General features: G+C 43.8%; 1 protein-coding gene across 1 annotated transcript in view; it reads right to left on the bottom strand.

The window, feature by feature from the left end:
- Positions 1-27,405, bottom strand: part of SMAD4 (SMAD family member 4) — a 308,776-nt gene that overhangs the window by 118,112 nt on the left and 163,259 nt on the right. The window contains exons 4-7 of the mRNA XM_078674808.1: positions 18,010-18,039; positions 10,798-11,013; positions 8,381-8,500; positions 7,601-7,714 (exon numbers count right to left, since the gene is read on the bottom strand). Of these exons, the coding sequence (XP_078530934.1) occupies positions 7,601-7,714; positions 8,381-8,500; positions 10,798-11,013; positions 18,010-18,039 (480 nt within the window). The remainder of the gene's footprint in view (positions 1-7,600; positions 7,715-8,380; positions 8,501-10,797; positions 11,014-18,009; positions 18,040-27,405) is intronic.

Genomic DNA, 27,405 nt, shown 5'->3' with positions numbered 1-27,405 from the left:
ACACGAATCGCTTTGAGCTCCAGCAGGTTGATGTGGAGGAGGCGTTGCTCGGGCCGCCAGCGGCCGCTCACTTGAAGGACTTGTAAGACTGCTCCCCAGCCTTCTAGAGAGGCATCTGTTTTAAGTATTAGAGGAGCTGGAGAGACTGTGAAGGTGAGACCCTGAGAGATATTGTCTCTGATCGACCACCAGCTGGCCGCATCTTTCATAAGTGGAGTTACCACTAATTTGTCATCGAAAGATCCCTCTGCTTGGCGCCATTGCAAATCCAATTGCTCTTAGAGAGGGCGCATTCATAGTCTGCAATGCGGAAATAAGGGAATGCAGGATGAGATCGATCCTAGAAGAGACTTGTAGAGGCGAACAGAGACCGTCTTGCTTGTAACCGACGGGCTGAGGTTATCAGTTTTTGCTGTCTTTCCAGTGATGGAAACGCTTTGCAACAAGTTGTGTCCAGAAGAGCCCCTAGAAACTTGGCCGACCAGGAAGGACAGAGGACCGACTTTTCCTTGTTGAGTTGAAGTCCCAGATGACTGAAGAGTTGAGTGCATCCCTCGACTGCTTCTGATGCTGCCTGAGAAGACGGTGCTTTCAGATAGGGAAAAACCGCTAGCGTTTGTTTTCTGAGAAACGCTGCAACTGAGGTTAAAACCTTTGTGAATATCCGCAGCGCGGATCTGAATCCGAAAGGCAGGACTTTGAATTGGAATTGGCTCTTGGCTACTGTAAAGCGCAAAAACTTCCTGCGGGCCGGGTGGATGGGAACATGGAAGTATGCGCCTCGAGAACCAGAGTGGCCGTGTAATCTCCTGGATTGAGGAGCCGCAAAATGCCCTGTAGGGATACCATCCGAAAAGAGAGTTTTATGAGCTAGGTGTTTAGCTCACTCAGGTCTAAAATTGGGTGCCATTTTTCCACGGTTTTGCGAACAAGGAAAAAACAGGAAAAGAATCCATTGCCTCTCTGAGATAGAGGCACCGGTTCTATCACTCCTTTGAGAAGTAGATGGTGGGCTTCTAGACGTAGAAGGTGTAGGTGTTTGGATTCGGTGGCGCAAGGGGCTCTGGAGGGTGGATGATGTTGAAACTCCAGCGTATGGCCTAACAGGATGATATTGAGGACCCACCGGTCTGATGTTACGAGTTGCCAGTTGTGGAAGCATTGCGATATCCTGCCCCCCACTGGTGTTACAGGGGAGGAAGGAACAGTAGAAAGAGCAGGGAAGCCGCTATTTGCGCTTAGAGGAATCTCTCCCCTGGCACCCTTGTCATCCTCTAGAGGATTGTCGAGAGAGAGACGACGATTGGCCTTGACGCTGTGAATATTGAGGCCTGTAGTTGGTATCCTCCCTTGTATAAAGAAAAAACTTGTCCTCTCGCTCCACGGAAAGAAAACTTGCGGTATTGCAAAGTCCCAAGGGACTTCGCAGTCTCTGTGTCCTTCTTTATATCCTGCAGCGCATCGTCAACGTGCTTCCCAAAAAGCATCTCCCCATCGAATGGCAGATCCAGGATCTTCTTTTGGACTTCCGGATGAAACCCGGTGGCCCGAAGCCAACCCTGCCGTCTAAGGACTGCCGCCCCTGCGAGAGAGCGGAAAGCTGTGGTAGCAATGTCCATTGCGCAATCAATAATTTCCGAGGAGGAACGCTCTCCCTCCTCCCAAGATCTTTTTGGCGTCAGCCTTTGAATCCTCAGGAAACTGGTCTAAATACGGGGGTAGGTCGCACCACATTTGGCGATCATATCGTCCAAGAATCGGCAAGGCATTGGCAGCTCTGACCAGAAGGCTGGACATAGATGAAAACCTCTTCCCCACATTATCAAGACGTCTACCCTGTTTATCCGATGGTGTAGTAAGAGGCGCCGACGGATTCTTTGATTTTCGTTGGGCCGCTTGTGAAATGACAGAGTCCGGTTTCAGCTTGCTGACCAGGCAAGCGGGGCTATCTTCTGGAGCTCTGTATTTCTTTTCCAGTCGAGGAAGCACAGGCATGACAGTTGCTGGAGACTTCATGACCTTTATCCCCTCATCCCAGACATGGCCCACAATCGGAATAGAACAAACAGATTTCTTATACGGTTCCTTGAAATCATAAAGAAAACATTCCGATTGTACCGATGGAATGGGTATATAGTAACACTTGGAAGCGCTCTCCATTAAATTGTGAAATCCTCCGATATCCACTGGAGGAGAATCAACCGGATCCGGAGATGGAGAAGCTGGATCCAGAATAATGAACTCATCTCAATCTGGATCTGAGACTAAGACGGTACCCTGGTCATCATCCGATGAGTCATCTTGAATAGAGACCACATTCTGCTGCGGTTCCGTTGCAGTTCCGTTGCCTCTGGCATTGGAGCTTGGGGAAGAAGAGGGGGAAGAGGAGGTGGAAGAGGAGCCACTTATACTGTTTCTTGGCCGGAAGATTGAGTTGGAAATCTCTTCCTGTAATCCAACAGCATGAATTGGAGATCAGCAATAAGTGAAGACTGCATGGCCACCATGCCCTGTTGCGACTGATCTTGGGATCTAGGTTGCTGCAGATATTGCTGTTGGTCTATATAATAGTCATCAGAGTCTGAGTCCTGATACTTTACATGCAACTGGGATGGGCTGTCCGCATCATCGTAAGGACCGTCGTCATCCTCTAAAAAATCCTCTTCCAAAAGAAGTGCCTGAGGCAATGGTGTTACTCTCCGTGGAGAAGTCATGTCCAGGGTAATCTGACGTCTTCTGATCGAGATTGCCACCTACGGAGTCACCGTCGACAGAGTCTGGATCGTCGATGACGAAAGGGCGATTGTAGCACATTCCATCTTGCTGCAGTGTCTAATCAAAGCTGGGGTCACCAAGACGGCACTGGGTTGGCTAAAAGCTTTCCTCACTGACCGCAGTTTTCAGGTTCAGAGAGGCACGTTTCTCTCAAACAGCATAGCCTTAGAACAGGGGGTGCCTCAGGGCTCTGCCCTGAGCCCCACCCTGTTCAACCTTTATATGGCCCCGCTGGCAGATGTGGTTCAATCGTACGGCATAAGAATAGTATCTTATGCCGACGATACTCAACTGCTCATCTCCCTATCACAGGCACCCACTTTAGCAGCTGCCAACTTCAAAACCTGCATGCAGGAGCTTGCAGGCTGGATGAACCAACACTGCCTGAAGCTCAATGGCTCTAAAACTGAGGTTCTAGTGAGGGGGGGCAATGATGCTAGTTGGACTCAGGAATGGTGGCCTCCCTGTCTGGGTTCGCTACCTATCCCTTGCAAGGAGGCTAAGAACCTGGGGGTCTGGGTTGATCCCAAACTCTCTTTTGAGAGCCACGTCAATAAAGTAGCAGGGAAGTGTTTTGGGGTATTGAAGACCCTAAATCGTACTCTGGACCTTCTTCCTTTAGAGGCCAGACGCACCATGATTCAAGCATTGGTCACCTCCCGTATTGACTACGGAAATGCGCTATTACTGGGGACAACAGAAAAGAATATTAGAAGGCTGCAGGTTCTTCAAAACACTGCAGCACGGCTAGTCCTCAGACTCCCCAAAAGAACAGCATCAAAACCCACTTTGGCTGCTCTTCATTGGCTCCCTATAAAAAAGAGGATCCTATTTAAAGCACTTCTAATCTGCTATAGGATAACCTCGCTGAAAGCCCCTGAATACCTGAATGATCTTGCCATCCCTTATGAGCCCAACAGAGCACTTCGCTCTATGGGCATGGGTCTTCTTAAAGTTCCTCGTATAAAGAAGGCCAGAATGGGAGGTCGTTCCTTTCGCGCGCTGGCTGCTAACCATTGGAACTCCCTCCCAACGAACATCAGATTAGCTGAGTCTGAAACAACTTTTAGGAAACTTTTAAAAACCCACCTGTTTACCCTTTAGGTTCGTTCACTCCATTTCTGCTGCTCTTTCCACAGCGCGGGGACACGCCGGGATGGCGTCACCAGGCGCTCTACAAGCTCCTTTATTATTATTATTTTTGACTGGACCGTCGTCACCATAAAGCCCAAAGCCGTCGATGTTGTCGACGACGTCGCCATCACCATAATCGTCGACATCCTTGTCGACGTGGATGTCGTCTTCATAAGCGTCGACGACATATGAACAGGTACCTCAGTCTGCGGCGTCGACTAAGTTGGCGTCGATGAAGTTACTGGAGACAATGAAACTCTCGTCGATGAGCCCGTCGAAGGAGCCGAAGTCGCCGCCGGTTGCCTTTTCAATGCTGTAATCGAAGGGACGGATGCTGTCGTCGTCGACGGACAAATTTTCCTTGTCAGCTTTTCTCTCAGGTGAGACCGAAGCTGTTTTTTTGAAAATCTTTAGTTTCTCAGAGGGAGGAGGTGAGACAGAAGTCCCATGACTCATCACCTTAGCCGATGGCACCTCAGAAACCAGTCCTTTCCTCTCCTTTACACCTCGGTGAGGAGATTTGATTGGACTACGCCTGACAGACCTATCGGAAGTCTTTTGTAAGGACTTGGCAGGGGGTCAGAAGAAGTTGAAGGTGTCGAACAACCCCTTTTTAGTGATCTCCTCGAGGATGTCGCAGAGGAGGCATCATCACCGACACTCGAAATAGGTTCTGTCCGTGACTTCAATTTCTGCTACCTGGTGAGCAGACGTCCCTCACGGTCTCTCAAAGTCTTTGAAGAGAAGGTCCTGCAGATCTTGCAGTCAGTAGCCTTGTGGTCCGGTTGCAAACAATAAACACAGTCTTTATATTTGTCCTCTACATAAAGCCTCTTCTTAGAGCAAGTGTCTCAAGCCTTAAATCAGGCCTTCTTCTCCTTGTCAGACATCTTGAAATTGAAGATTGAAGATTTAAAGTTGAAATCAAGAAAATCTGAGCGGAGCTCGGCGAAGACTCCCTAGCACAACGTGCGGTAGAAAATCTGAGGCTCTGAGGCTCTCTCAAGCAGGTTCTATAGGGTGAGGCTACTCTGATTGATTGTTTAATACTTTTGGTCTCTTTTACACAGAGGTAGATATGCTACGAAATGAGATGAGGCCTAAGCCTTTTTTTCTCTTTAGTACCTACTACTATGGTATTTTTTTTTATTTACCGGGACTCCCATTCCGACGACGGTGAATGATACAAGCTATGGGAATCTATTAAAGTTCCAATACTGGAGTAAACTACAAAGACAATTTTGTGGATTAGCTGTCATAAGAGCAAGGGTAGATGTTCTCATGTCAACTACCACAATGCCCACACAGAGGAGCCATTTTTATATTGTTTCTTTTACCCACCATCAGATCAGCTGGTTTACTTACTACCTCAATTAAATATTATGATTAATGCAGTCATAGACTGTGACATTAACTCCACATTCAAGTGATGCATCTTTCACCTTTTAGGGCCAGTTCTGAGGCTCTGTGCTCAAAAGTAGTTTTAATACTGAAAAGCATTTAATGTGTATGAATGTCTTCAGTCTCCTCTTCCTCTTCTAATTACTGCTCACATTCTTGCCTATGGTGTTTGCTATTGAGGTGCCATGTTCCCTTTGTCTACTACATCCATCAGTTATTACTTAAGACTTCACCGTTGATATTTTGGTCTCCTTGGAAATTGGGAGCATAAATATCTGTTTGCTTTCTGCGTGCCCTACGATGAACGCACATTACATGGTGAAGTACTAGTGTGATGTGGTTTTATTTTCAGTACCAACCACTTTCTTCCTCTTTAAGATTGAAAAATTATTCAGCTGGTTAGTTTGATGTCTGAAACTTTTTACTTTATTCTATATTTGGTGGTGAACTACCATTCTACCTGCTGCCTTTGCAAGATGCCTCACGGATGGTGGGCTTCACGTTAAGCATCACACTAGGAGCTTTGAAAGTCAGCACCAAAATAGCCTTTTCCTAAATGCTTCATCAACTAACCTTGTAGCTGTCTCTCCTATAAAAATCTTGGTCTTGGCAGTCTCTGTGGAATCCAAAGCTCAAACATAGACCAAGGCAAACTGCCCCAAATGTTTTACTACTAGCTAGATGTTCGGCTCTACCTGGCACTCAACAACTGGGACAGAACTTAAACAGCATTTTTTTTACATCTTAAAAACGCAACACTGCTTGAGCCCAAAAAACTCACAACAATGTTCACATCCTCTTGTTGACAACTCTCGACAAAAAAAAGCACCCAACCACGACACAGAGGTCTGATATCCCATCCTGATCCAAAGCAAAGAGCATACACACTCCTCTTTTGTGAAGAATAATACCCTGGAAGGTGGATCAAATCTATTGCTCTAAGTATAAGGCAGAGGACATGAACAGCTCTACCGTTCGTAGAACACCTCTCTGGATCACTCTGTGCCCTCCCAACTACTATTCGTACGATGATAAAAAGCAATATTTAACTCAATCTTAGTATATAGCATCACAATCTTTCAAGCAGCAATTTACCTGAACTATATGACAATGGAATATCATTTGGTTTGTTTGTTTCTTTATCTAGTAAGAATTATTTCGATATTGCAATTTGATTGTCATTGACTAATCCGTGCAGAAAGTAGACTCAATGGAACACAGTGAACTAACTTGAAGACAACACGAGACGAGGGAGATGAAATGAATATTATGAGCCAGACTCAATGCCTTAACAGCAATACTGCATCTTAAAATGTCACTATAAACTCGGCAATCAATGGAAGATCAGAAGATATGTAGTAGCATTATGAACAATGTATTCTGGAAAATATGAACTATTAAACGATGAACTGTATGTCTACTATTGATAAAGCTCATTTAAAATAATTTTTGTTAATGGATACTATGATGTAACATATTCGTTTGGATATCACTAGCACAGATTAAAGTTGTCATGCACCAATCTAAACAAGATAGGAATATGTAAAAAAACAAAAAAAAACAAAAACGTTTTTCAGAAAAGGTTTATTATTGCTTGCTTTCCACCACAGTTTAGTGTTCCAGACTGCTTTAAGATTCATGGTCTTCTTATGGAAATCGTTTGCCATTTGAGAGCATGCAAAAAGCTGAATATGACTTGCAGATGAAATGTCACCATGTAGAAAGTTATGGAACAGAGAGCAAATAAAAAGCTAACAGTCTTAGCAAAGCCAACAGATACACATCCTCTAGAAATAGTGCTTAGCCACAATCTATCACACATGAAAGGGCACTGGAAACCATTGTTCGCAATGGCATAGAGACGAACAAATCTGAACAGGTAATAGATACATGAGGCTAATGTTGATTGTTTATCTTCACATTTTAAACCCGAGTTTGTAGATTTGAAATGCCTCTTTACTATACATCATTTGGGAAATTCATTGAGAAATGGAAAACTAGACCCAATGTACTCTTATCATAAAAATTATTTCATGAAAGTAGGGTTAATAAAAAAAACAATAATGGATGGTATTTGCCTTGTATTCTTTAATATGTTCACATGTAGGAAAAATAAATTTCATCGCAGGGAAGGGCACGAACAAAATAAAACTAACAATAAATAGATTCTGATACTGTTTAGATGCGTCTCAAAGTGGGTTAAAAACAAAATGTATAACTAGAAAAAATGATGTAAAGACTTTGCCTTCAATCTAAGAAACATTCCTGGAGAAAAGGAAAAAAAACTTACAGTAATGTCCAGGATGAGGCATGGGTGGATGATGTTGAAGATGTCCGTTCTGGTGATGAGATATATTAGGTGTATATGCTGCTGTTCTATTTCCAGTCCAAGTTGTAGTGCTGTCTAAAACAGCAACAGAGAAATTTTACTCAAGTGTTACTACACAACGTTTCCATTCTAAAGCTAGGCTGGGTTCTAATGATAAATACAAGAGCCATGCAGTTTGAGCCCGAAACAAACCTTTATCCAACATGCAATAATTAAAATCACAACTGAGGAGGAGTAAATTAAATAACAAAATGATTAGCAGTAATCAAAGGGGGGCATTTAACAGAGCTGTGGGCTCCAATAACAGCAGTCCCTTCATTATATGTGCTGCTCATTGTTGGTCCCCTATACTAGACCAAAACGAACACCATCTCCTTTTCTGCTATTCTACTATTAGCTACATTATTTCATCAAAACTCCACTTTCTCTTCTCAGCACAGCGTGGTGCCTCTCTGCCCACTTCAACAAGCAATTCTTTAACTGCGCTTGAAAAAATGTGCACTCACAGAACTTGAAGGACTCAGTGCGAGCAAATAAGCTAACTGTGAATGAAATCGTTGGGAGTTCTCTTTATCACACCTTCAAGGGCAGGTATGATGCAGGAACTCTCACAGAAGTATCAATAAGGGGTTTTCTTTTATCAAGGAACCTATAAAACCCTCGAAATTAAATACATGAAATCGTAGCTAATCATTAACATAGATGAGATATGCGGTCTACGCACAGCATGTATTCACTTACTGTGATGATATGTAGCTGGCTGAGCTGCAAACCCATTCTGCTGTGTCCCTTGTGGAGGCACTGGTGCAATCTGCAAAAGTCCTTCACTATGGCTCCCTGACAATAAACTGCTGGGTTGACCTAATTAAAACAAATATGAAGATGCCATTATCCTTCTAGTCCACCATGACAGTTAACCTGTCATGTTATTGCTATGCACCTTTTCTGAATGAAGATCCATTTATACATTAGGTGATAAACATTGCAACAGGTGTGTGTGGTTTCACTAACATATCCTAGTTAATTCAAAGGAGGCCAGGGTAACGTAACATCTGCTTGTATCTCTGGAGAAGACAACTTCATGTAATGAGATGAGAATTAAGAACAAAATAAAGAAAAAAACTTGCCGACATGCATTTCAGAAATATCATTATTTTGAAATCCCTACTACCACACAAAAAACAAACCAACTAAAAACAACATGCAACCCGTTCTTCCTTTGCTGGAAATGAAAACTGTGAGATAAACGAGATATTGCATAATGACAAAATAATACGAGTAAACAAAAATACAAGTAAAAGTAAGATTGAAGGCAGTGACTTCCGGAGAAGCCAAGGTCGCAGCTTTACAAGAGTATTCCTCGGAGGATCTTACAATTGGCAGTAACTTTAGACCAACGGCAGTAATTTTTTTACACAGTGTAAAAATGAAATTATTGCTTCACTTCATAACTGTCTTGAGAAAACGTTGCTGTAGGATCAATTCGAATTATGGTTCCACCCATGTAATAAACAAAGAGGAGCCAGGAACTGATTCTAATTTTTTTCAGTAATCAACTATTATTTGAGCATGCCTTCTATCCCCTGACCTCTACAATTAAGCACCATTTCCGGCAAGAATCTGTCCTTTACGCACATCTTTCTGATGCTCACATCATTTTCGATTCCACTTTTACACCAATTACATATTTACTTTTTTCATCTGACCAATAAACTCCGATACACTTGCTGCCAAACGATCTCAATTATATCAACCCCTAAATAAATCATTTTCAAAATGTCTTCCTTTGCTTATAACTTAGAAGTGATTTTTCTATAAATTCCTCTGTACGGCACTCAGTTCTTTATGCAATACAATTATTTGCTCGTCCAGCATGACTTCCAAGACGGGGTCCACATTTCAAATAACCTGGCTGGTATCATTCTAAAAGTTTGAAACAGAGAAAATAGTATTTTCGTAATCAAAAAACTGAAGACCTGCCAATCTGTTTCTCAAAGCTGCTGGTCACATAAAGGAGCATAAGGCTGCTTCCATTCATTCTGCAGATGCACGCATTCCTACACCTCCTTTCAAAGCCTGGTAGTGTGTTTCATCAACTAACTAACTGGTGAACAGAGGCGTAAGAAGAGCAGGTTCTTGAAGTAGGACATAAACATAAATTTATACTAACCTACACAAGCCAGTTTTCTCCTATTCCCAACAAGTGACATATAAGTATAACTAAAATAAAGAAAGTAAAGAGGATAGTGTGACCAATGTTCAGTAAAATAATGCGAGAACATCACTGTTAGTACGAAGTGCCATCACAGGGATTCACAAATAATGAAGAGTATTTGTTGAATAGCCAACGTATCTGAAAGGCAAATGTCTAAGACCACTGAGGACAATTTAACTGAGGTAGACTATGCTTATACTATGTAGTGAGAAGATTAACCACGTCTATGATATGTATGAAATGCTCCACCTGACAATAAGCCCTGGAGGTTGACTTCTTAGCACCTGCAATTTAGATCCTCCGCCCTGTAAGTTATCAAAACTGGTGTCGCTGACCTAACAATTAAGGTATCATCAGTATAGAATCTATGCCAGACTATAAAAATATCTTCCCAGAAGGGCTGAATAAATAGGGTAGGAGTTTCATCTTTGAGATTTCGAAGTATTTCTTGCACGATGGCAAGGTGGGAAATGAACAGTACAAAAATGTTACTTTATCTTCTTGTGCTTCTGATAATAGTGAGGTTCATGGATAAGAGACAAGCAGGACCACCTCAGTCAACTTATACCTACAACTAGGAAAGATTTCGACTTTCCTGTATATAAATAATGAGCATGCATGGTGAGAGAAATTTTGGTAAAAGAAGCAGACCACATAACAATTCACTAACGATGTGGAGTTTGGTTTACTAAGACAAGTGCATTAGTAAGTCGTAATTTTTAAGAAGGCTGTTTGTAAATGGTTGATCACTGTTGGGTGGCATTTTTTTTTCAAATCCAAAGTCCTAATAAGGAGCAGGCTTTAAAATGGATAACCAGAGATAACTGTAGAAATACAAAATGGCAATCTCTACTTTCACAGTCTCCTTCGCTTTAAATTACGCTTCTCAAAAGTAAACTACGTCACAGCAAAAGAAAAAAAAATCCAAAACAATATAGCTTACTTGTTGATGCCACAGGAATGCTGGAAAAGCTAGAAGCACTTGGAGTACTGGGTTCAGAAGCCAGCAAAGAAGAATTACTGTAAGTGTCAGAAGATGATCTGTTGCTTGCTTGGTGTTGGATGGTTTGAATTGAAAGGCCATCAGCAGACGACAAGGACTGTGGTCCTTCAACATAATCATGAACATATTCATCCTTCACTAACATACTAGAAGGAGCTGGGGAAAAAGAATACACCTGTTAAATCTTTATACACAAAGCATGTAGGCAATCCATTAAGTAAGAACAAATAATGAAATTCATTTGACTATCAGCCCCTTTCAGCAGCTACAGTAAAACCCTTCTGCTCCTCGTTAGAGTCCATTCTATTGAATCTTATTTCTTGACCACGGTATGCTGAAGCCCAATGCCTCATCCAGTCTATGATGCTCAAATAGAACCACACTGGTCAGAAATCCAGGTCATGCAGGAGGGTCGAAGGGAAAGAGCGAGGACATTGGCGAGCAAGAGTAGAATTCAATATAATATAGTTTACCATAGTCTTTACAAACTGAATCTGGTTAAAGTCGAAAGAAGGGTTGGACAATAATAATGTATTCAAGATACTCTGTCAGGGGACAAGGGATAAGGCCCATGTTTGGGAACCACCCACCTGAATCAATTGTGTCTGCATGTCAGATTAATGAATAGCCACAGCCCATTACTGTGTATGGCACATATACTGCGTAAAGGCTTTGAGTTCTTGATAGAATCAGGCCCTTGTATGTCTCTGCACTTCTGGGTATATTATATAAGCTAGATACTTGGCAGTTGAGCCTTTTCAGGTATTCTTTCTACTTCATTTTTGAAAATCTGTTTTTCATTGTAAAATCTCATATTGCTTCATATCTGGGAAAGGAACTAAAAAAGTGAGTTCCGTCTTTTTTAGGGGACAGTTTTGGATTGTTTACACGGCCATCTTTTCCACTTACAAGTACATGATAGCTCTTGCAACATTATTCCACATTGTGCCTGCTGATTAATGATCAATAATATTTAATTTGCTGTTGTTATCCAAAGGGGTTCTCCAACAAATCACAGATTCCTCAACTTTTGAATATTTCACAGGGGAGGGGTTGGACTGGACCTGGAAAGTTTTGAGCAGTACCTCTATGAGCTGGCGGGTGGTGCCATTCGGCTCCGCACTGACACTGTTCTGCCCGAGAAATTATGTGCAGGCCAATGACATATGCAACTACCGTGACCAGACGTCAATTGCTTTCAAGGCTATTCGCTCCCCCAGACGCAGAGCAAGCATATTGGCTTTGATTAGAGTGCAGACTCTAGAGTTGCAATCTTATTAGTGCATAGACCCCAATTCACAGAATGGAAGGGTCGGTGAGCAATTTACAGTTAGATAGAACCTGCAGTTAGATAGAAACTGGAGATTTCTCACCTTTTGAATAAATACCAAAACAGTACCTATTTGGAGGTGAAATTGTGAATGGACAAACTAAAAAGTCCAGTTGGACACTATGGGCGAAATGCCACTCTCTGCGTAACTGGCTATACAGACAGAAATGCTATGTAAATGTATGGCGTTACGCTTACTTTACTTTCTCGGAGATGTCCAGGACAGGGAATCCATGTGTCAACACTGTGATAGCAGCTGTGGTCCTGGTGGAATAAGAAGGTTTATATAGAGTCGGGAATCCACCGGGGACCAGAGGTCTGTGATCTCCCCTCTGTCAGGTGGCCAACCCGAACTAGACGAGACGCATCAGTCACCACTGTCAGCTCTGGGTGGGGTAGGGAGAGGAATCTGCCGCTGATCATGGTCAAGTAACCATCACTGCCAATCTCTTGCAGTCTCCTCCAAAATCTGGTAGTGGTCGGAGTGGTTGCTTCGATGTTGGGCCCACTGAGACTTCAGATCCCGCTGCAGAGCTTGCAAATGCCGCCTGGTGTGCTGTACAAGCAGGATACAGAAGGCCATCAGTCCCAGAAGCATCAGAGTCAACCTTACAGAAATTCAGGACATAAGCTGTATGATCTGGATACTAGACTTAATGTTCAGTACTCTCCATCAGAAAGGCACGAAACGTACTGTGTCCAGAATGGCTCTGATGACAGTGTGACTTTGGCACATTGATAGTGAACCCCAAAGATGACAGGATGCTCATCGTAGTCTGCAGATGGTCGACAACTGCCTGGGTTAAACCTGTCTTCAACATCCAGTTGTCGAAGTGGGGAAAAACTGAGATCCCTAACCTCTGACAGTGTGCTACTACCACTGACATTACGTTTGTGAAAATCCGAGGGGCACTGGTGAGACCAGAGGTTAGCACAGCAAAATGAAAATGCTCCAGTCCTACTACAAAATGCAGGTAACGCTTATGGGCCTGGAGGAAGGATATGTGATAATAGGTACCCTGCATGTCCAACACCATCATCAACAGGCCCAGAAAAATCTACTTGCAATGATGAGTCAGATTTTATCAGGCCAAGCACTTTTAGCACCTACGGGTCCTGTCCGTTCTGGCGAGTGAACGCAATCTGGACAGAAACAGGTGTTCTGTTCCTTCAGAAAATGAATAAGCAAAAAAGATGGCTTCAAATCTTGTTTTTATCTTGACACATTTGCTGCTTGGAAAGTGGAGTTTCTTTTTCTTTTTCTTATTACAGTTAGTGTTTATGTCAAGTGAGCTGTCTGACAATCATTGTGAGACAAAAGGCAGTAAGCTGCAATTTTATTCTAACACAACATTTAAATAGCTCATAACAAAAATGCTACAAATATTTCAAAATGTATCAGGAATTACAAAAGCTATTTTTTTGTAATTGAGAAGTGTGATGCAAACAAAGATTTAAGTAGGAGCAAAACACATCTGAGTACTTTACCTGGTGGTGTGCAAATGACAAATATTTACAGAAACTAGATTTCCAAACGTTACTGTTTGTACACTATATAGTTTTATCAGTAAAACCGCATGTCAGTGGGAAATTTTGTACCCATTTCAATGTAAAATAAGCTGATTGCAAATGACAGTGTGCTACCACTCCATGCTTTAGTTATGTATTAATCAAAAGTGATATGTTTTAACTATGATTTGAGAAACATGCCTGCTTCATCCTGATGACAATGCTGTTAATGAACTAGGAGCCATGTCAGAGGTCATGTGTATCCTTTATGTGGCTAGATTTGTATTATATATGAAGCAAAAGTTTAGTCTATTAAATCAAACAAGAGATTTTGTGTGTACAGCAGACATGTTGAACTTGTATGTTTGAAGATGCCCTCTTTTGTGATAATACAGAAAATGGTGGCTTAGTGAATTTAAATATTTTGCCCAGGATCAGAACTTTTGAAACCAGTTTATGGGTCAAGAGCATTACAATTAGGTTTAGTAGATTATTGAAGACACTTGGTCTGCCGGTCTAGCAAAATTGTTATGATTTTTCGAGGTCTGATACAGTCTCTGATACAGTCTCGAAGATAAAAGGTAGACAAGACCTAGGCCAGAGTAGGCATTTTGAATGTGTCCTGATGAAGAAAGGCATTGAGAGGGCACAGGTTTAAAATAGAACAAAGTCCTCCGTCCTTCTTTGGTGCCAGAAAGTAAAGGGAATAAGCCACAATAAGCCACAATCCACTTCTAAAATAGACACCCTGTCAATAGCCCCTTTGGCAAAAAGGGCTTTCATTTCCTGTCGTAAGATGGACAGATGGCCCTCCATCAGTCATTCCAGGGATGGCAGAGGTTCAATAAAGGGTTTAGCGTACCCTTTCTGAACAATATGAAGGACCCATCTGTCCGATGTTATGGCCTGCCAACCCAGCAAAAATAGTTGAATCATGCCTCCAACTGGGTGGCTTTGATCCACTAAAGACATGCTGAAAAGGTTTGGCAGGTGGGGGAAAGATAACGGACTGGTGCGCTGCCCTGGCCGCAGGGTCAGTGTGTGCCACAGCCACAAGATGGCTCAGGCACCTTGTTGAAATTGAAGTGGCTGTCTGGATGGGGCACCCCTGCCATGGCCATGAAAGGATTGATGATGGTGGTGGTGTGGTGGAGCATGCAGTCCCAAGAAGCACGCTGTGGCCCTGCTTAATTTGAAGCACTTACTACAGAGCAGAATCTTTTTTATCACCAAAGAGGCGAGTCCTGTCAAAGGGAATGTCCATAAGGGACGACTCGGCATCTCCTCAAAACCTGTTGACCGTAAACAGGCGTGGCAATGAATAAAACTAGTGCCAGTGGCTCGCCTAATGGAATCCATGATATCTAGGCCACAACAGATTTTAAACTTGACTATGTGGGAGAGTAGTCAAGAAAGTATTTTGATTTATCAGACTGGTAGAAGCCTGCCCTTACTAAGCTCTCAGAAAAAGGGCGCCGAAACAAAATCAGGGTATCAGGGGGCATGAAGTTGGCACCTTGAAATTTGGACATTTACTGGGGGACCAGGGCAAGGCTTGGCTCAGGTTCTTATGAGTGTATCGGCGAGCACCTCACTGAATGGAACTAGGGGCACAGTATGGAGTTACCCCAGGTGGCGGACTTGAGTCATGACATTAGTTGTGACCTCATAAGTGGGGAGCTTGAGTTTGAGAATTTCAGCTGCTCTCTGCATGACCACAGCAAAGGAGCACTTTCTTCAGTTGCAGGACTTGGGGTGAGGCAAGGCGGTAATATGTAGCAATGCCAATACCACTGGCATACTGGAGGCCATCACGCCAGTTTTCCTCATAGTAGTCATTATCTGAGTCCATCCCAAACAAACAAGGTAGTGTATGGAACCTGCCCTGCAGAGGAGGGACACAACGCTGCTCAGATGAATATTGTGGTTTAATAGGTAAAGAGTTCTCCTCAGTTGAGGCTGGAGTAAGTCGGAGAGCACAATGGGTTGCGCCTTATCTTCCAGCATCAATGGAGTCGGTATCTGTGTTCCGAGAAGAAGAGTGGTGTGCAGAGTCAGGATGGGATCGGCAAAGGTGCCGATGGAGCAGAGATGGTGTCACAGGGTCCAACTCATGCCGATAGAGAACCTGCTGGTGTTATCCCAGATGGAGAATCTATAGATTCCGTGGGGCCTGTTGGTGCATTTGAGTAAGTCGGAAAGATCTGAAGAGTCAGAGCATGGCTTAGCGGAACTGTTATGGACTTGTAGACCTGCCCCGGTGTCACAGGTGACAGCGGAAACTCGGGTTGTGCTTGAACAAGTTGCGGGACGGGCTCTAATTACTACGGACATCGGAAACCAGATTGAGTGGCATGCCAATACCCGTGTGCCTTCTCAGGGTTACAAGTGTGGCGGAAGGGGGCCAAGGCCTGCTTGGAGTTTATGCTTTTTCTTCAACTTACCCGAAGATTTTGAGCATCTCAACGATCAACTTTGGAACTGACTTCTGGGGGACAAACGGGACAGAGACCGGCCCTTAGACTTGGACGTGTCTCGGTGTGGAGACCGATATTTAGCAATGTAAAGCTTTGCCTCATGCTCCCAAATGGCCTTCAAGTTCGACACGCTGGCACTGCAGGCCATGAAGTCATGACTCAAGTACAGGCAAACCGGATGAGAATCCGTCACAGACATTTGTTTGCAACACTTCAAACCCTGTTGTCTTGGAAGGTTACATGTCCTTTCCACACTGTATAATTTTGAGGTCTACGAGTATTGAAATAAACGAGAGGCAGCTCTGGATCTATGTCTGGTGGCACAGGAAAAAAATACCTGCCCAGGTCATGGGAGTGGTACAAAAGGGGGTGGTACAAAAGGGGGTGGTGATGGAAGGAGCATCTGAACCAATCAAACACTCACACCCAGTCAACAGATCTGGGTTTAATTCATCACCGTTCTTTAGCCCACTCTGCCACCCCAGTTCAAACATGGCCATATTCAAATCAGTCTGAGCCTGTGCCTCATGGGAACACTCCAGCCCGAACAGCCAAGCCATGCCTTCCCTGGACCGGAAAAACAAGCTTCCTAGGAGCGGTTTCTGGCATTCCAGCCGTCTTCAGCCAGGCTTGCTTGAATCCAGTGGCAAATTGAGCAAGGGACTCACGTCTGAGCATACCCTGCCAACTTATGGCGAACAAAGCGGTACAAAAGGGAGTAGCATCTACATTGGCTCCACATGTCCAGAGTGAAACAGAGTGGCACCAGGAGTAGGTCTTGTGTAACTGGTTTTGACCACCAGTAATTCAAAAGTACTGCATTGTATTTCTCCTTATTCCTTTGATTTGCACTTCTATCACCCACCACTACCCCTCCCCAACTCTTTCCCCTTTTCTGCGCGCAACCTATTGTGATTGAACAATCAGTTTATCCAGCGATTTAATAAATGCTTTAAGAATAATTTTGGGTTTTGGCGCTTCTATTGCTACTTGTGTGGTTTCTCAAATACATGTACTCTTAAATACGAATTGAGTATAATTGTATAGTTCATTGAGATATTTAATATCAGTATTGTAGTATTTCACACCATACAGACTGTTTAAAGACTTGAACTCATCTTTCTAAATAATTGATCACGGACCACTACTTCATTCCTGTCTATACCCAGGTCCGCCTTGACTTATAGGGTTACCCAATTATTTATAATGGTTTCATTATTTTTTGACATGAGGCACTCTACCTCACTTTTTAAGTTTCACAAACAAGCGGAAGACTAATTTGCCTACGCACTTTTTTTATCAGACCAGCAGCAAGAAACTTGACTGAATAGTATGCACTTTATTAGTTTAGTATATCAATCATAAAGCTAGGGTTCCGAAACTCATTACCACTAAGTACACTTTCATAACAAAATTAACATTCTCCTCTAGACAACACAGACACAGTCCGGCGTAGCAGATGCAACTTCACCCTTACTCAGGTGAAGACTGCAATACACAGGACAAAACAGAGTCATGGTTATCAGAGATTAATGAAAATGGTTTGGCATAATAGTGAAAAAAGGCAGATTGTATCACAAAATGAGACACAAAGTTCACACCCATTTTGATCAAAACTAATGAACTTGCACAGAGATATTGTTTGAAAATGTAATGCACACAATGTTCTTGAAGCTACTCCAAATTCTTCTACACATTTGATTCAGGTGATAGAAAGTTCAGTTAAATCAAACACTAATAGTAGTAGTGATAGACACTTACAATTCAATTTAGCTCTGCAATACACATTTTTGACAGTCTAAAACATTCAGTATCCAGATGACCAGTTGCACCTACCAGAACTTTGAAGTGTCAATCCTGAGAGATCTAAAAAAAACAACGCATACAAAACTGTTATTTTGGAATTTTAGGTCTTTTACTCACTACAAAAAGCAACTGTAAACAAAGCATATGTTTTGTAGCTAAACGGAAGCCATACAATAACTACACCCACAGACTGTGAATGTATTGCCTCTCTAGGCAACCTAATTATTAGGAGTTATAGTTTGTCAAGTCTACAATTTGGTGCCCAGAAGTTAGAAATAGAAACTGTAATCGAAGTGACATTAATTAATGTGCTTTGCAGGTTAGAACTAGAAACTATGTATACAACATTACACTGTCCATACTAAAGGCCCTATGTAAATTCCACAATTTAACAATTTCAAATGTCTTCCTTCTAAAACGAGTGGCTTAATGTTAACGTTATCTATTTCTGCTTTTAGCACAAGCCAGATATTCACTTACTGCTAACAAAGTAGTTAATCCTATTACTACAGGGGGGTTTGCACACCTTGTAGCTGCACTTTCTTTTGGGGGGGAATCATTGTTAGGTTATTCAAACAGATGTACCTTTTTGGTCATGGAACACCTAATCAAAAAATATTGCTCAATATTACTTTGCATTTTTCATCATAATTCTGAATACTTTCCAAGGAAATGTTAGCTGAGTGGCTGGAGTCTAACAATACCAAGAGTTGGGTTCCCTAAGCAACTAGTTAGTCTGCACAATCAATTATGTCATGTTAGCGCAGATCACTAAACTATGGCAAAATCGAAGTTTATGCTCAGGCCTATACGAAAAGTAGAAAAATATATATTTTTAGTTCTGTTCGACTAAAAGAATCTAGTGGTGCAAATTAAACCCCCCTGACCAGACAGGATGTCCACAAGAACACAAGGTTTGCCAGCTTTTTAGAATTATTTTTCCAAAACATGGTAATTCCCTCCATTCTCCCTTACGCAGGAACTTATCAATGCAAAGGCTTGACCCCAACTTAGGGGCCTGTTATCATGGCGGGTGGATCGCCACCGCCCGATAGGCGATGGCGATACACCCGCCAAAACTCACAGCCGGACGGCCATTTACCCCCCCCTCCACATTAGCATTAAGGGGGTACCGCGGCAGACAGAAAGACCGTCCGCCGCTTTTCCGCCCACAGCCAATCATCACGATTGCCTGCCGAGCGGAAAAGGCCTTTATCATGGTGGTGGTGCCTTGCAGGCACCACCATCCATATTATGATGGGTGCGGTAGAATGCCTTTCCATGGCGGAGACTCCGCCATGGAAAGGCATGCGGACTTTGGCTTGGGGGGCCTGTTGAGGGCCCCCTTCATTGGCATGCACAAGGTGGCAGGCACCATGCTCGTCCCTGTCACGTTGTGCATGCCAATGCACAACATGCCTTTTTAACATTGTGGAAGGTGCTGCTTACAGCACCGCCCCCCACAATGTTAAATATGCAGGTCGCATCCTAATGGGCACAGCGGGACCGCCGCACCTTTGGAAGTCAGTCCCGTTTACCATTACGGTGGCGGGCGAACCTTGTCCGCCCGCCATCGTAATGGGCCCCTTAGTTTCTCTGAGTGTCCAGAGTATGGGCACACCAGACACGTGTAGGTTTTCTATGTATTCACAATGACCACAGGTAATAAACTGGGTTTAGTACATTTTGGAAATTTGGAAAGCAGCTGCGAGTGAAATTCAAAGATTACGGTACCTGCATTTTGGAGAGCATGGAAACAAACCACAACCATTAATCTCAGCTTTTGAGCATCATAAAGCTTATATTTTGCTGGGTGCCTGACCTTCCTTACGCAATATGAACATGATACATTTTTTGCATTTATTTTCCCAAAACATTATCTCCAATCTCTCGTGCACACGCACATATTCCTACCAAGATTAGACCTCCAACTTTGCCTTGGTCTCCAAAGCGTGGATGTACCTGGCAATAATGGCATGTCTATTGGCTACCGTGGCGTGCAATAGGTTGAAAAGGCAAGATCTATTGGCTTTTTTAATGCTTTGGTTTGAAATGTCGCAGAATATCTGAGTTTAGGAATGGCACGTGATCTGAGCCATTCCAAATTCTGGATTACCTTTAATACAAGCTAATGATAAGGATGTTTTGTGAAAAAGTGTTTTGGGGGGCACTGGTGTACAACTGGAAACCACAAATACATGGAAACTCAACTGATAACAAATGTCATGAAATCACGCGTTTCTAAATTTTCCTGATTACAACGGTACCCCACAAGTATGGGTGGGGTGGGGGTGGAGAAGGGTCTATTGCCTGGAATAAGAAAGGCTTCAAAATGGAACCATGGAAAGTGTCACAGGCATGGATTTAGGGTGATCTTTAGTGTGGGTAGCTACAGTATTTGGGCCTAAAGCAGCTGTCACATTTGAAGCACCCAATGGAATTTCCTTCTCCTAAAAACATTCCCTAATGCGTACTGTGTGGATTCGTGCTCAACCCTGTTAAAAGAGACACACATACATGAGTCAAAGAGAGACATTTTGACGAAAACAAATTCAAACTGAATCTGGCTTCAAGTCTGGTGCCCTCACATTCAGGTAACCAGGAGGCACCGCCTAGATACGGGTCATGTTTTGACAGGGACATGTTACTGAGTGAGGAACAATGAAAGTAATTGCAATGCTTTAGGGAGAAAATGATTGCAAATCCGACAAACGCCATCTTTAACGTAGTATCCAGACAGCCAGTCAGGGCAAGGGAGGTCGTGTACCCAAGTGATAGAAACTTTAGACTATGTATGTGTTAAAACTATATCGTAGTGGTAGGTCTACAGATAGCCTAGGGAGAGAGCAAGAGCAGACATGTACTCATGAAATAATGAAAGCAAAAGAAAAAAGTAGTTCCCCGCAAGTGAGCAGTGGAAGTATGCAAGTTATATAATCAAAAGGATGGTAAAGAACCTATGCTGTCTACAGATGAGACTTTTTTTAAATTGCTTTATTTACGACTTTTGCAAGGAAATACAGTAACCCAATACAGTACATAATAATATTGGCTGGCAGCCAAGCAGGTCAGCGGTGGTCTTGTACAATACATTTGTATAGGCTAAACAGAGCAAATATCATCATCGGAGGTTGATAACAGAGAGCTGGTAATACAATGCACATCCCAAGTGTATACATTCATATTGAGCTAACCTAAACAGCCTTCTGCCCAGAAAATAGTACCCACCCATACTCGGCAGGGTGGACTAGAAATCGGCTCTTAATAGTTCTAGCTTGCCTCAGGCTCGCCAGTTTCTATCCCCACCAGGTATTGCTGGTATAATCCCAAAAAAACCTTTAGGCCGACTCTGTGGGAGGAGGAGCTCACTATAGGTGTCCGACTGTGTGTTGCAAAGGAGCACATCCCTCTCCCATTCAGCTCTGTTGGCCCAGAGCATGGAGACCCTACAGTTAGCGAGAAGTAGTCACATGACCACTAGTCTTCTTGGCTGGTTTCATGTGTTTTTACTATAACCCAGGAGTGCGAGCAGCGGCTCTGGAGTCGGCGAAAGACTTGTGATCATGTTTATCGTGCAGAAGACCTTGCCCCAGAATTCAGCAATCCGGGGAAACAGCCAGACAACATGTAGAAACTCCGCCTCTCCCTCCACGCAGCGAGGGCAAGCAGCAGACTCTCGTATGCCATATCGCTACACCCTTTCTGGGGTGTAGTAAACCCTATTAAGATATTTAAAGTGGATTAGTCAATGTTTACCGTTAAGCGAGATGCGCTTAGTCAGTTCAGAGCCATATCGCCAGGCGCTATCGTCAATTATTGTGCCTAGGTCTCTCTGTCAGTCCAGTCAGTGCTTATTCTGCGTAAGTCTCCTGGTGTCTTGCGTCTGGTTATAAATGACAGTAACTATCCTAGTGTGTGCAGTGGCTCGCAGGATGCAGGAGTGTGATGGGATCTCCATGGGTTCTAGCAGGTCCTCCTGAGATCTCGCAGTGCATGCCTGGTTCTATGGAAGTGATATTGCTCCAAGAGGGAGGGCACATGCTCTTCTGCAATTAGGGCTTCCCACCCGCCTGCCACCCCGTCCTGGAACAGGTCACCCATCTGCAAAATTCCTAATTGTTTCAGCGAGGTGGCTGCTTCATCACCACCAGTCAGAAACCAATGGCACCAGTCAATCGGGTTCAGAATATAATAGGGTACCTACCTGCCTGTCTGTTTAACAGGTTGCGCCAAGCATGGACTGTAGTGTTTATAGAATCCAATACACCTGTCTTTCTGTCAGATGTCCGGAATACGCGGCAGCGTGAACTTACATAAGGCTGGAAAAAGCTCAGTCTCAGCTCCTCAACGGGCAGCTGGTGCTCGCAAACTGAATTTACGCGCCAAATGAAAAACGTAAACACTGAGTTTGAGGAAATCACCGCGCATTATGATAAGCTTGAGAGTATTTACTCACAAAGTATTCGAACGAATGGTTTTAATTCATCATTTATGTATAATGGCAGTAACGTTAGAAATCTTCGTGTTCTTTTCCAATATGGTATACGTTAGGCACCTTGTATGCGGTTAACCTATGTTATCAATCATAACAATTGCGTACATTTTTACCAACTGTTTTATGATATTTGCACATCAGGGGGTCGATTCCGATCCGGTAAAATCCCCGTCCGTACGAATCGTATCCGGAGCCGTTTCCGTACGACTCGTACGGACGCCGTACGACCGGACGATTCCGATCCCGATCGGCCGACCCGGACGCGATTCGTACGGTACACGCCGATTCGTACGGAAAAGCGCACGATCACCTACACACCGTACGGCGCGTACCCCCCATGATCGCAGGGGTACGCGCTGTACCCCTGTGATCATGCGGGGTACGTGCCGTACACCCACCATACATGGGGTACGGTGCGTACCCCATGTACGCTGGGTGTACGGCACGTACCCCGCATGATCACAGGGGTACAGCGCGTACCCCTGCGATCATGGGGGGTACGTGCCATACCCGGGGGGGGGGGGCGTTTTGTACCTGTTTCGACGCGAATTCTGCGTTTACGACTGTTTTCGGCTCCTGTAGGAAAAGGGTCGTACGGCGCGTACCCGACACGAATCGTACTTGCTGGGTCGTAAAAACCAGCCGCGAACCGTAGTGATGTCGCGTACAGCCGGTTCCGAGTGAGACTCGTACGGAGATTTCAGTCGTACGGAGTCCTGTACGACTCGTACGGAGTTTGGCACCTGGTACGGATCGTACTTCGTCGTACGTACGGGACGTCTACGGGTACGATTCGTATGGGGAAAAAACTCTCCGTACAACGATTCGGAGCGCATTTTACTGGATCGGAATCGACCCCCAAATGTTTGTGTATGACTTAGCACATTATTCATTGTATGTGTCGATGTTTACATGTCATTCTTGATTAAGTGGAGCATATATTCAGGACCTGTTTCATTTCATTTTTTACAGACCCCTGATGAAGGGTCCTTCTTTAAAGACCCGAAATGCATTGGGTATCGTTGGAAATTCATGAAAAACTGTGAATTGTTTGCATCATAAGAAGTATTCTGTTTGCATATAACATTGAAGTTAAATAATATGTAATTGATCATTCAAATGGAATGGATATGAAGAATTGAATAAATCCAAAATTTCGATAAGAAACCATAGAGTTTCATGGTATATTGTGCGCACATTTCTGTGGATAGGTGATCCTCTCCACATCATTATCTGATTTCTAAAGGCACGGAGGGACGCCAACTCAAACAGTATTTTATTTCAAGTTACAGAATCCTAACCAAATAGTGTGCACGGGGATAATATTAATTCCCTATTTTTTGGGCTCACATTCCACCTGGCTCGTGACTTGCTTACCCTGTGCTACATAACATAACAGATATCTGTAATGTGCAAGTTCACCCAAAGGTATCTTTGCACAGAACAACAGATGTTTACTGTTACCCAACTCAATGATACTCATTTTATCAACCTCAAAATGATGAAAGAATATGTGGACCCGCTGGGATTTTAACCTGTGACGATGAGGTCGAACACAGGCACCTACAATCGAGGCATTAGTCCACCAAGCCGCCCGGCTTTAAGTATTTAATTCTTAAGTATGCGTATGCATGAGAATAACAAGTTACTAAACTCAGGTGATGCTGGATACTCGTATATTCACACAGATTCCTTAACGTTTGAATTCCCTCGGGTGAAGACTGGATCGGGATATCTTTATTCTCCTAACATACGCATCAGCTGAAGTGGTGCCCTCGGACTATGCTGCAACCAAGTTTCACCTTCAGAAAAGACAACACGGAGCCATACTGGTACCAATTTCCATAAAATTAGTTGCCTTAGACGTAGAGCACCAGACAAATTGATAATCCGAGTGTGTACTGGATCTAAATTGTGACCTTATGACGTATCAGAATCCACTCCACAGAATAGGCAGAAGAGAGGGTCGCAGAGTATTATGTAGTTAGATAGAGCTTCCACAAAAAAGAAGGTTACCAAGGTAATTACATTTTTCCTTTGATAGATATTGCTAACTGCCGATTCGTTACCTTTTTAATAGACACCCAAGAAGCACCCTCCAAAGGTTTTGGGTCTCAGATGTGGAATTTAGATTAGGAAGCCCTGCAGGGCTGAATGGGCAAAACAGCCAACACTGCAGACATGAAACTCAAGGCAACCGTACTCTATTATATATCTAGGGCTACCCGTATTATGGTATTTTATTTTTTGAACTTTTCTGTCTGTATTTATCCATATTTATTTTTAGCCATCTTATTGGTACTTATCCATATTTATTTTGTGTTTTGCAACAAAGAGGTAATAATTCATATATTGCCACATTTATTTAATGGATAAACAAGCACTCAAACGTTGATGCCTGTCAGATTGCGCTAATTACACAGCCAAAATATAATAAAATAATAAACCCATATGAAATAAATTAGCATAATAACACACATATATGTTGAAATATGCAGACATTTAAGCAAATCACATTCAGCCTTGTAACTCCCCATGCTGCCAATATGTACACCTTTTGGCCAGAAATTCATTAACCTCTGCATGGAGAGTCACTCAAAAGAAGCCAAATCATCTGTATTGTTCCACTTTTAAAAATAAATACAGACAGGAAACACAATGTTTTCTGTCTGTATTTACCGTAACAAATAAGTAAAAATGGAAAACAGGGAGCCCTATATTGCAATAGGTCTCACATTACTGATAGTTTGAGTTATTGGCGTTGCAAATAATAATGCAACACCGCAAATAATAATGCAACGCCAATAGCTCATACTTTCAGTAACGCGAGACCTAGTGCATTGCAAATGCTTTCGTAGTAACCCAGGAACTAGCACTGTATGTTTGAGTTTAAAAATATTTCTAAAGCGCGCGTACACCTGGCGGTTTCATGGCGCTATAAAGTACTGGACCCAGAGGGGCAGAAAGGACCGGGAAAAATAGAGAGAAGCAGTTATGAAGAGAAGGCTTGCGTGAAGAGAAAAGTTTTTAGAGCCTTGCGGAAGAGTGTGTAGTGGGTGCAAGATCTGAGGTGGGCCGCAAGAGAATTCCAAAGCGCTGGGGCAAGTGTGGAAAATGTAGTGCCTCCCCACTTTTTGCGTTTGAAACGAGGGACTATGAGCAGTTGTTGGGCAGATGAGCGTAGCTCCCTGGCAGGGACGTACTGCTTAATTTCTGAAGAGATGAAAGCAGGGGCTGTGCCGAACTGGGCTTGAAAGGTGATGCAGCCCAGCTTGAACTGGGCTCGTTCTCGGATGGGGAGCCAGTGTAGGGACTTGAGGAGGGGAGTGACGTGGTGTGATTTGGCCAAGTTAAAAACTAGGCGAGCCGCCTGGTTTTGGACCAGCTAAAGTCGACGCATGCTATATGCGGGCATGCCGCAGTAGAGGGCATTGCCATAGTCCAGGCGAGAGATGACCATCGCCAGGACAATGAGCTTGAGGGCAGGAAAGGAAAAAAAACGAGAGACTTTGCGAATGGTGTGGAGTGAGAGAAAGGAAGAGGACACGGCAGAACTGACTTGGGAGTGGAGGGTGAGTTGGTCATTCAATTTGAACCCGAGAGTTTTTACAGAGGACGAATGGGGGGGAGGTGGACCTAAAGAAGGGGGCCAAAATAAAGGAGACCAGGGACTGGGAGCAACCACCTGTCAGTAACAGCTCCGTTTTATCGGGGTTTAACTTCAGGTGGTTGTAGTTCATCCAGTCCCGGATGACAATCATAACGGACTGAAAATTGTCCATGGACTCAGGGGATGAAGATAAAGAAAAAATAAGCTGGAGGTCATCCGCATAATTGTATACAGAGACCTTCAACTGTTGGAGAGCAAAGATGAGGGGGGCAATATACAAATTAAATAAAAGAGGGGAAAGGGAAGAGCCCTGGGGGACCCCGCATTGGACTGCGCGGAAATCCGCCGAAAAGTCACCCAAGCGCACAGCTTGGGTGCGGTCTCGCAGGAAGGAGGACAGCCAGACCAAGGCCGAGCCGCCAATCCCCGCCGCAATGACACGGGAAAGTAAGATGGCGTGGTCAACCGTGTCAAAGGCGGCGGAGAGATAGAGGAGGACCATGGCCTGGGGATGGTTGGTGTCCATACCCTCTCCGAGATTGTCGAGTACCGATAAGACTACTGACTCCGTGGAGTGTGCAGGACGGAACCCAGCCTGACGGGGAGCCAGTACCCTATTCTCCTCCACATAAGTGCTAAGCGTTCTGGTCACATGACGCTCCAGTACCTTCGCCAGAAAAGTCAAGAGTGAGATGGGACGATAGTTGACAAGAACTGAGGGGTCTGCACCAGGTTTTTTTAAGAATGGGCAAGATGATGGCCGATTTGAGGGGAGGAATGACGATGCCCTGTGACAGTGAGCTATTGAGGAAAGTTAGAGGGGGCAGCACGCAGGCTGAGTAGATCTGTTTAAGGATGTGTGCAGGACATGGGTCTAGAGAGGAACCTGATTTCACCATGGGCAGGAGGGCGAGGAAGGATTCTTCAGTGAGAGGTGGAATGGAGTCGAGGCGTGCTACGACTGAGGGACACTGGGGGTCGATAAAAGAAGAAGGGGGGGGATGTTAGCTTTAATATTGGAAATTTTGTCTAGAAAAAAGGAATTGAGGGAGTCGCATAAGTGCTGGGAAGGAGAGGGTTTAAGGGTAGCCCGATCTGAGTAGGCGAGATCGTGCACAATGGAGAAGATTTCTCTGGGCTGATTTTCGGCAGTTAGAATTTTAGAGGAGAAATGAGCATTCTTGGTCGCCAAGATAGATTTTTTGTACAGGGACAGAAGGGTGATGTACTGGTTTTTAAGGCTCGGGCAATAGTCTCGCCTCCAGGTCCGTTCCGCGCGGCGGACCTTGAGTTTTTGAGCCTTCAGTTCTTCGTTAAACCA

The sequence above is a fragment of the Lissotriton helveticus genome, chromosome 2_1, assembly GCF_964261635.1.
Source record: "Lissotriton helveticus chromosome 2_1, aLisHel1.1, whole genome shotgun sequence".
Lineage (NCBI taxonomy): Eukaryota > Metazoa > Chordata > Amphibia > Caudata > Salamandridae > Lissotriton > Lissotriton helveticus.
The sequence above is the reverse complement of the archived record's forward strand: the minus strand, read 5'-3'. Positions and strand labels throughout refer to the sequence as shown.